This window comes from Lampetra planeri, chromosome 51 (assembly GCF_965212315.1).
Source record: "Lampetra planeri chromosome 51, kcLamPlan1.2.h2, whole genome shotgun sequence".
In the NCBI taxonomy this organism is placed as follows: domain Eukaryota; kingdom Metazoa; phylum Chordata; class Hyperoartia; order Petromyzontiformes; family Petromyzontidae; genus Lampetra; species Lampetra planeri.
The window spans coordinates 690,506-701,089 of record NC_136157.1 but is presented as its reverse complement, the minus strand read 5'-3'; the positions used below and the strand labels follow the sequence as shown (position 1 = coordinate 701,089).

Here is a 10,584-nt window from a genome sequence, read left to right as displayed (position 1 = left end):
CCCCACCAGACACTACCACTAGCCCTAACCCTACCTCACCAGACACTACCACTAGCCCTAACCCTACCTCACCAGACACTACCACTAACCCTAACCCGACCCCATCAGACACTATCACTAGCCCTAGCCCTACCCCACCAGACACTACCACTAGCCCTAACTCTACCCCACCAGACACTACCACTAGCCCTAACCCTACCCCACTAGACATTTCCACCAGTCCTTACACGCAGGTTACTCCAGACCAAAATCGTGGACATGTGTCATCGGTGAGCCTAGTTTTATTATCACGAGACCTGTGTGGTCTCCTGCAGTAAGGTTCCACACAGCAGCAGCAGAGGATTACAGGCGCCGGCCCGACTCTCCGCCTACCCGTACAGAGACTCCTGGCCGCTCGCGTCCACATGCTCTCCCCGGGGGTTCACTCTCACATTCGACGGGTTTGAGAATTCCAGCAATAAGGGGGGTTCCAAGAGTCGTACACGCGCGATGAGTGTTCACGAGGAAGCGGGAGGTTCATGGGGTCCGGCAGCATAGCCGGTGTGCGCGGCTGAGCCGTGGCTCCCAGGGCAGCTATGCCACAATGGCAAGGAGATGCCGACTACCTCGACTGGTATGCAAGAGGTAGTGCATTCGATCCCGACCCTGATGCCTGCTGTATATTTGGAGTTTGTGTGCGTCTCTCTCTCCGTGGTTGCATAAATTTTTCTACGGGTCCTCCAGTTTTTCCCTCCATATTTAGAATCAACGTCACGTGGTTTAGAGTATTTGGCTGCTGTAAAATTCCACACAATGATAAGCCACTTCGTTTGGCTATGATTTTTGATCGCCATGTCGCTTCTGAAAAAGAGCTACATAGCTCAGTCGGCCTTACCTGGTAAAATAAAAATAGTTTATAGTTTAATAATAACGCGGAGCCGGCATGGCCGAGAGCCTAGGTTCCACACCAGGGTCGAGCCCCAACCCACGACAATTAAACCGGGGTCTGGGACTCGCATAGAATCACACACACGCCCATATACTCACAAAGAGAGCCATAGACTCACACAGAGAGCCATAGACTCAAACAGAGAGCCAAGGACTCACAAAGAGACCGATAGACTCACAAAGAAACCGATAGACTCACAAAGAGACCGATAGACTCACAAAGAGACTGATAGACTCACATGGAAACCCATAGACTCACATAGAGACTCATACTCGCTAATTAACGTCCATACTCACAGTGTAAGCGAGTTGATGGTCTGGTCACCAATGACGGCACAAACACGCAAGAAACTCAAAATTAAATCTGGTCTCTCACTTTAGCTTTTACCGATTTCCAGCTCTGCGAAATAAATCACACTGTCGAGACTGCCACGGGACGGGCGCCGCTCTCCCCGAGCGATGGTGCCCCCCAAGAGTGTGTGGGCAACGCAGGGCATGTGGGAGTGTGTGTGGGCAAGGCAGGGCATTTGGGAGTGTGTGGGCAAGGCATGGTATGTGGGAGTGTGTGTGGACAAAGCAGGGCACGTGGGAGTGTGTGTGGGCAAGGCAGGGCACGTGGGAGTGTGTGTGGGCAAGGCGTGGTATGTGGGAGTGTGTGTGGACAAAGCAGGGCACGTGGGAGTATGTTGGCAAGGCAGGGCACGTGGAGAGTGTGTGTGGGCAAGGCGTGGTATGTGGGAGTGTGTGTGGGCAAGGCAGGGTACATGGGAGTGTGTTGGCAAGGCAGGGAATGTGGGAGTGTGTGTGGGCAAGGCAGGGAACGTGGGAGTGTGTTGGGCAAGGCAGGGCACGTGGGGACTCTCGGGGACGCATTGGGAGATTCACCGCTCGCCCTCGCAGAAGGCCCGTGGCGGCCCAATCGGGGTAAGGGAAAGCGTTATTCCACGCACGGGGGGGGAGGAGGAGGAATCGCCTGCGTGTTTGTGTTGTTATTGTTGCTTACATTCCCAACCACCCCCCGCCACGATGACGATGATGACGACGACGATGATGAAGACAACAATAACAACGAATATGATGATAACGATTATTTTCACATCCACTCAGAGATGGTCACGCGGCCGAACCCAAACACCGCGGATCACGCATCCACCTGGCGTGCCGTGGCTAGGAGATGCCAACTACCTCGCCTGGTATGAAGAAGGTTGTGGGTTCGATCCCGACCCTGACGCCTACTGTATATTTGGAGTTTGCACGTGTCTCTCCCCATTGTCGCGTGGATTTTTCTTCGGGTCCTCCAGATTTTCCCTCTACGTTTAGAATCAACGTGTGTTTAGAGTCTTTGGCCGCTATAAATTTCCACGTGATGATAAGCCACTTCGTCGAGCTATCATATTTCTGATATCCAGGTGGCTTCTGAAAGAGTTACATAGCTCAGTAGGACTTTACCTGGTAAAATTTAAAAGAGCTTAGTTTAATCTTAATTTGAAGCTTTTGTGACTGCAGGAATCCATACTCTTTGGTTATATTGGTAAAGTCACGACGTTTAGATCGCAACACAAGCAACCGTCATCAGGTGAGACAAACAAAGCAAGGGAACTGCTGACGTAGGAGAAAGAGCTGCTGCAACAAGAGTTTATACAAGCTTTTGGTGGGTGCAACCCAAGGGTAAGTGGGCGGAGTTAGAGAAGGAATTTGTACGTAAATGTAAGAGATTGCCATGCTAATCTCTTACGTGACTTTACCAAAAAAACCAAAGAGCTTAGTTTAGTTTAAGGTCTGTCCCACTTCGTAACCGTGGTAGCTTCATTCACCACGTGCCGCATGCACGGCCCCACCAGATGGTAAGCTGCCCCCACCGGGTGGTAACCTGGTCCCTGGTAAACAGCTCTGGTACGTAGGCCTTCTCTCCCATGCTAGCTGCAAGTCTTAGAAGAGGTGCGTGTACCCACACTTTACCCCACTGCGCAGCGTTCGCTCCGTGCTGTTCTGTCCCGGCGCCCGCCCAGTTCGCGAGGCTCAGCGGTGGGAGCCAGGCTGGCGCCAGGCTGGCGCCAGGCTGGCGCCAGGCTGGAGCCAGGCTGGAGCCAGGCTGGAGCCAGGCTGGAGCCAGGCTGGAGCCAGGCTGGAGCCAGGCTGGAGCCAGGCTGGAGCCAGGCTGGAGCCAGGCTGGAGCCAGGCTGGAGCCAGGCTGGAGCCAGGCTGGAGCCAGGCTGGAGCCAGGCTGGAGCCAGGCTGGAGCCAGGCTGGAGCCAGGCTGGAGCCAGGCTGTGAGTTCACGATCTAGACGGAGGTTGGGGGTGGGGTTGACTTGGGGCCCCATCACAGCTCTGTGCAGTCGATAAAACGAGCGCCACGTTGTGGGGAAGATCGACGGAGGTTGTTGCCCTCGGCCACAGCAAAGTGTAATTCCCACCACCGGCTCTGCAAGGCTGTGAACGAGATGCGAGCACCAATGCAGTGAACGGGTGCCGCACGCTCTGCCCTCTGGCGCGAGTGTTAGGAGTCACCGCCTCCTCCTGCTCCTCACCCCCACAAGCACAAATGCGGGGCTCACTCAGTGCCGGTGCAGTTGTTGTTGTGGTCGAGCGTGAGGATCACTCGCTCATCCGTTCATTGTTCGCAACTTCATCACCGGCTGTCGCTGCTGCAAGAGTTTTGAGAGTGAACCCGGTGAAGAATCCCCCAAACCCACCAACGCCGCCAGGAGGAAACGTACGGCGGCTCCTGCTTGCAGTAGGCGGGGTGGCCGTCACGGCAGCAGCGGCTGCAGCAGTAGCAAGTAGTGGTGACGCCCGGTACAGGCGACGGTAGTCGTCACCGTAGCATTGCCAAGTGTGGGCTCCAGGCAGTGTGTTTGCTGTTGGTCGCGGTGGTTGTGGTGGTGATTGTTGCGGAAAGTAGGCGGTACAGCTGGTGCAGCTGGTGCATCTATCGGTGATCTCAGGCCTGGCACAGGCGCCGCGGTGACGTCGTCGTCACTTAGTGGCGAATGGCGGCTGCATTGGTGGTGGTTGTGAGAGTCAGGGGACACAGCAGCAGCTGCAGTCTCTAAAGCCGATACTCGTGAGTTCTGCCTCTCGAAGCGTTCACGGCTCCTTCGGGAGCTGAAGAACAGGGGCGGGGGGGGGGGGAGACGGGAGGTGGGGGGCGGGTCCACAGCCCACCCACAGCATCCACTCAAGGGGGTCATGGATGATGGTGGTGGTGGTGGTCACGGAGGTCACGAGGAGCTGCCCAGTCTCCAGCCTCCTGGGCCCACCTGGGTGAGACAGCAATGGGAGTGAGGTGCCGGAGGGGAGGGGGGTGTAACTGTGGCCATTGAGCAAAGGTCCCACAACAAACAGCCACCATCGACGGTTTGTGATAGATGACAGGAATAAAGAAAACTGAGAGGTATAAAGACGATTCTATTACTGAGTGGTATGAAGACGATTCTACTACTGAGTGGTATGAAGACGATTCTACAACTGAGAGGTATAAAGGCGATTCTACTACTGAGAAGTATAAAGACGATTCTATTACTGAATGGTATAAAGACGATTCTGCTACTGAGAGGGGGAAAGGGTGCGTAGCAGCCAGGCGGTAAGCATCCGGCGATCGTTGTCACCATGATCGCCGCAGTCAGTGGGGAGGAATTGGAGCGTCCGCCGTTGCTCCCGAGCCACATGAGGATGAAGTACAGACCCATGAGGGTGAGTGGCTCTCACCAGTGCTGGTGAGAGTGAGTGGCTCTCATCGGTATTGGTGAGGGTGAGTGGCTCTCACCGGTGCTGGTGAGGGTGAGTGGCTCTCACCGGTGCTGGTGAGGGTGAGCGGCTCTTCGTTGGGCCTGGCCGTGGCTGCAGTGGTGGCGGCCGCACCGGCGGCTCCATCGCCGGGAGTGACGATGACTTACCGAGACGGCGCACGCCGCCTCGAGGGTCTGTGAAAGTACAACAATCTTTACCACTACCACAACCACCACAACAACCACCACAAAAACTTCCACAAATTCACCATCACCACAACCACCACAACCAGTGCAACCTTCAGAACCACCATAACAACCACCACAACCTTCACCAAAACCATTAACACCACAACCACCAACAACCGCCATCAGCCACTAAATGGCAGTGACGTCACCACGGCACTTGTGCCAGGCTATGTGCACTTTAAGGCCACGTGAAGTGTCGAATGCCCGCTGGCAGGAGGTCACAGGACAGACCCAGGTGCCATGAGTTGACTGAGATCACTGGCCGATGCACCACCTGTGCCGCCTACTGTGCCAACTTGCTCTGTTTTAGCCGCCCAGAGCTCCATTTGTTGCTGTGAGTGTCGCTCCTCTGCCCTCCGTTGTTGCTGGAGGCGACTGCCTCCAACTGCCCAGTAGCATCCTTGACAAGCTTCTACAATAGAGGCCAATCTTGACGCCACTGGTACCAGTCGTCAGCAAGTCAACTCAGCTCCACATCCTCTTGTACCACATCAGTCCATCTCTTACTCTTAAAGTCACGTAGGTTAAAAAAGAAAGCAAATAAATTAAACCACGACGTTTTGGAGGCAACACAAGCTTCCGTCTCTTTGTGTTGCCTCCGAAACGTCGTGATTTAATTGATTTGTTTTATTTTTTAACCTACTTGACTTTACCGAGAAAACCAAAGAGTATGGATCCTTGCAGTCACAAAAACTTCAAATCTAGAATTAGTCCATCTCTTTTGCAGCCCATGTTGTGCCCGTTTAGCCCCCTAGATCCAGAAAAACAGAAGTTGCATGGGCATGCGGTGGCCGGGCATGCCGGCTGCATGACCCAGCCAACGCACCCTTGCCATGGAGGAGCTCACTGATGGGAATGTGTCCAGATCTTTCAAGGATTTGTGAGCTCCTCACACAATCCAGCCTGGTTAACTCCAAGATTGATCGTAGCCAGGCCAGCCTAAATGTTTCCAACCAGTGCAGATGTTCCATTAGAGGGGTCCATGTTTTGCAAACATAGAGCAGAAAGGGAATGAATTTGGCCGAGAAGACCCGAAGCTTCGGGCGGAGCGACAGACCAGGTGGCTTCGACACAGCGTTACGCAGCCAGTGAGACCTCTGCTGTCAAACCAGAGCTGGTCATTAGCACACTGCCCAGGTTTGGAAAACTCTCCACTGTCTCCACAACTGCCCCATCACTTCTAGATTTGAAGCTTTCGTGACTGCAAGGATTCATATTCTTAAGTTTTTTCGGTAAAGTCACGTTGGTAAATTTTTTTTTAAATCAATAAAAGTAAAATAAAATAAAAATCACGTTTCGGCGGCAACACAAGCTTCCGTCTTCAGGTGGAACCGTCACAGCCCGACAGCTGTATCAAGTAAATGAGAGATTACAGGAGATACCACTCCGTATATATAATGGTTGAGGGGGGGGGGAAGGGCCAGGAATGGCCCACTTTTTATTATTATGGTAAGGTGCGGTTTGAGACTATGAATAGACTGCATAACAAAAAACTGAGCCTTTATTATGGAGAGGTTCGGTTTGTGACTACGCCTAGCCTACATAACAAAAGTGTGAAAAAAGAAAGCTAAACCTGGTAGAAAGCTAAACCTGGTAAAACAAAACTGGCTGTCCATCAGTAACCTGCAATAGTTTTCTGTCAAATAAGATGGTCCAAATAAGTGTAGTTAAATCTTTTTTGCATGGTTAATCACATCTTTACAATGATTAAAGGTGCGGCTTGAGACTATGAATAGACTGCATAACAAAAGACTGAGCCTTTATTATGGAGAGGTTCGGTTTGTGACTACGCCTGGCCTACATAACAAAAGTGTGAAAAAAGAAAGCTTAACCTGGTAGAAAGCTAAACATGGTAAAACAAAACTGGCTGTCCATCAGTAACCTGTAATAGTTTTCTGTCAAATAAGATGGTCCAAATAAGTGTAGTTAAATCTTTTTTGCATGGTTAATCACATCTTTCCAATGATTACTCAGTTTGTAACCATCATCACGGTTGAAATTATGTCTGTGTTTGTATATTTGTATGGCTTCGTGTACAAACCTTTGATGGTAGCTAGGAGGTTTGCAGAGCACCTTGGTCTCGGAAAAGACAATTTCATGAGCCCACAGAGTTGTAGCAATGATCGGCAACGGCCGAAGAATCAGTTCTGCCGTGTTTCAAATCTGACTTGTGCTCGCGGACACGATCAGAAACATGACGTTTCGTTTCTCCAATGTAGCAATCACCACAACTGCAACTCAATTTGTAGACTCCAGGATATTGTAAGTCAGGAACGACATTCTTCACAGATGGAATCAGATCACGGATTTTATGCACTGTACTGAATCGGACTTGGATCTTATGTTTGTTTAGAATTTTGGAGATATTTTTGGTCACGCCTGCTATGTATGGTAACGTGATAGTTTTGGTCGGAGTTTCATGTGGCTGTTTCTGTATGGTGGAAGAAACAGCTTGGCGGATGGTGCGGTCAGAGTATCCGTTCATCCTGAGGGCCCGATGTACATGTCTTAATTCACAGGCCAGGTGGTGTTGGTCAGAAATGCCATGGGCTCTGTGGTATAGCGTTTTGATGAGATAATTCTTTTGAGATGGGTGGTGGTGGGAATCCGGTTTCAAGTAGGAAACGCTATACCACAGAGCCCATGGCATTTCTGACCAACACCACCATTATATATACGGAGTGGTATCTCCTGTAATCTTTCATTTACTTGATACAGCTGTCGGGCTGTGACGGTTCCACCTGAAGACGGAAGCTTGTGTTGCCTCCGAAACGTCGTGATTTTTTATTTTATTTTACTTTTATTAATTTAATTTTTTTTTTACCTACGTGACTTTACCGAAAAAACCTACGAATATTCCCCATCACTAATGGGGAGCTGAGGGGGTGGAGTGTTTAATGACACAACATACCCAGGCTGGTGCTTCGTTTTGGAGGGGCTGATGGTAAGTTCCCACCTCTTAGTAGCACACTCCAGGTTAAGCAGCAGCATCTCAAATTCCTCCTCTGAGTGAGCAGTAATCACCAGATCATCGGCAGACATAACATGGTTGACCAATAGGGAGCCATCCCTCGACCACACCCGGGAATCTATCCGCCTCCCGTTGTATCTGTACCAGATGGAAATTTCTCCGGTATAGCCATGGAAAGCTTTTTCAAACTACTTGATCAAAGATTATGTTAAATCATGTAGGAGCCAGAGGACATTCCTGTCGCACCCCAAGGTGAACATCGGAATGGCTCTGAAGCCTGGACACGTAGCTTTATCCGGGCCTGTCCACCATTATAAAGGTCCTTAATGATTATTCTTTGGTTCTTTCGATGCAGTCACGTAGGTATAAAATAAAATAAATCACGACGTTTCGATTGAAACACAAGTAATCATCATCAGCCTACGTGTTAAACTGAATCATCATCATGTGGGAAAACCACAGCAAAAAACATTTTTTTGCTGAAGTGGGAGAGAGATGCCATGGTAAGAGGTTATATAGGTAAGAAAGGGGGAGGGGCAAGGGGAGAGAGAGGGGGGGGCTGCGTGGACGCTAGGTAGGAGAGGGACGTGAAGCTGGACGGGGGGAATTGGGCGGGGCTGGAAGTGGGAGGCCGAGAGAGCTGGGGATGCGGGGGGGGGAAGTTAACTCGGAAAAATTAGACTAGTACCCGGCAGATATGATAGACAACCATAAAGCAGTTAGGGTTTTACCTGGTTAATGACATCTTTTCAATGATTGCTCAATTTGTATCCATCTTCTCGGTTGAAGTTATGTCTATGTTAATATATCTGGATGGCTTCATGAACAAACCTTTGATAGTAGCCCGAAGGTTTGCAGAGTACCTTGGTCCCGGAAACACAATATCATGTGAGCCCACAGCGTTATAACAATGGTCAGCTATGGCAGAGGTATTGGTTCTGCCGTGTTTCAGATCTGCCTTGTGTTCGTGGACATGGTCCGAGACATGTAGTTTCGTTTCCCCGATGTAACTGTGTTGCAATCGAACCGTCGTGATTTATTTTATACCTACGTGACTTTACCGAAAGAACCAAAGAGTATGGATTCCTGCAGTTACTAAAAACTTAAAATCCTTAAAGATTGTGAGCAAAGAGTCAGTGACTCCGAGAGCATGAACAACAATCCAAAGCCCAGGCCTATTGATGGTATCATAGTCCTTGACCAGGTCAATAAAGCAGAGATGTAGGTCTTGTTGGAATTCCCTACACCACTGCTGTAGTAGACGGACAGAAATATTGCATCTGTGCAGGACCGCTCTGGCCTGAAACCACATTGGGGCTCCACAAGCCTCACCTCAGTGTGCCTGGCAAGGCGATACTCTTTGGTTCTTTCGGTAAAGTCACGTATAAAGATAAATTAATAAATTAAATACTAGCATACGACGTTTCGATTGCAACACAAGCAATCATCATCAGGTATAAATGAAATAGAAACACAAATCTAGTATACTTAGAAATGTAATGTAATACAACAGAGAGTCGGATAACATAACAGTCAACACCCTACCTGGTTGATTACGTTGTTCCTGAGAATGCTAAATTTGAGAGATAGATAAAACACAGAACCAGAGACAAATAGACATACATATAAGCAGACAGATATCACAGAGATACATAGAGAGAGTCAAAACATAGGCACACAGAGAAACCACGCCTCTGTGTCAAGGCCTTAAATAGAGAGAGGGGGCGGGAGGCGGAGAGAGAGGGAGGGGTTAGAGAAATTAGCATGTCAATAAGTGGCACAGTGAGTGGTACGGTGCAAAAGCTTGAAAAAATTAGGAGACAGGGAGAGAGAACACACTGAATGAAATAACACAGCAAAATTTCGAAATGTAATGTAATGCAACACAGAGAGTCGGTCAACACACAATTAACGCATAGCCTGGTTGATTACGTTTTTCAAAGATTGCTAAGTTAGAAGTTAAGTGTGAAATTTTTAAGAGAGACAAGACACAAACACGAAGAACAGTTTGGCAAGGCGATGTTGAGTAATCCTTGCCAGGACCTTTCCCAGAATAGAGAGGAGGGAAATGCCCCTGGAGTTGTTACAATCTTCTAATCCTGCAGAACCCATCCAGTGGTCCAGACTGTTGTGATGATATCATGCAGGGCAGTGTGCACACATACGCTGCCCTCCCCAAGCAGTTCGCTCGTGAAATCATCTCTGGCAGGTACTTTTTCTGGTCTCAGACTCCGGATCGCCTTCTGTACTCAACAGATGGCACCCTCAGTTAGCCAGGGAATTACTACTTCTTACAATATTTGAGGCATCGCAGCCCTAGCAGGATCATCCCCACTTTGCCCCATGTTATCTGGGCTGAGGAATTTCCCCTCCCCGAAGAACTCACAGAAATTCTCAGAAAACCTGCAAACCTGTTCTTGCAGGTCAGAGATCAGATCACCGTTCTCTCCCCGAAGGATGATGATAGATGTAGCGCTTATGAAATTAAAGAGTGATTTGCGATAATTGGCTAATGAAGCAGACTCCATCTCCTCAGCAACCTGCGACCACCACCCATCCTTGCAGCGCTGCATGGCTCTTCACACTTCCAAGCAAAGGTTGCGGTCAGCCTCCTCATTCGCTGACATGAGATGCTGTAGACGGTGGGAGTGCGCCTGTCGCTTTTTCTCAGATAGCTGGAACACCTCCTTTATCAGCTTGGGTCTCT

At 49.8% G+C, this 10,584-nt stretch overlaps 1 protein-coding gene across 1 annotated transcript in view; it reads right to left on the bottom strand.

Moving 5' to 3' along the window:
* Positions 1–263: 263 nt before the first annotated feature.
* Positions 264–10,584, bottom strand: part of LOC144734441 (unconventional myosin-XVI-like) — a 135,658-nt gene continuing 125,337 nt past the window's right edge. The window contains exons 34-35 of the mRNA XM_078616630.1: positions 4,725–4,852; positions 264–4,189 (exon numbers count right to left, since the gene is read on the bottom strand). Coding sequence (XP_078472756.1) covers positions 4,151–4,189; positions 4,725–4,852 — 167 coding nt within the window. The 3' untranslated portion in view covers positions 264–4,150. The remainder of the gene's footprint in view (positions 4,190–4,724; positions 4,853–10,584) is intronic.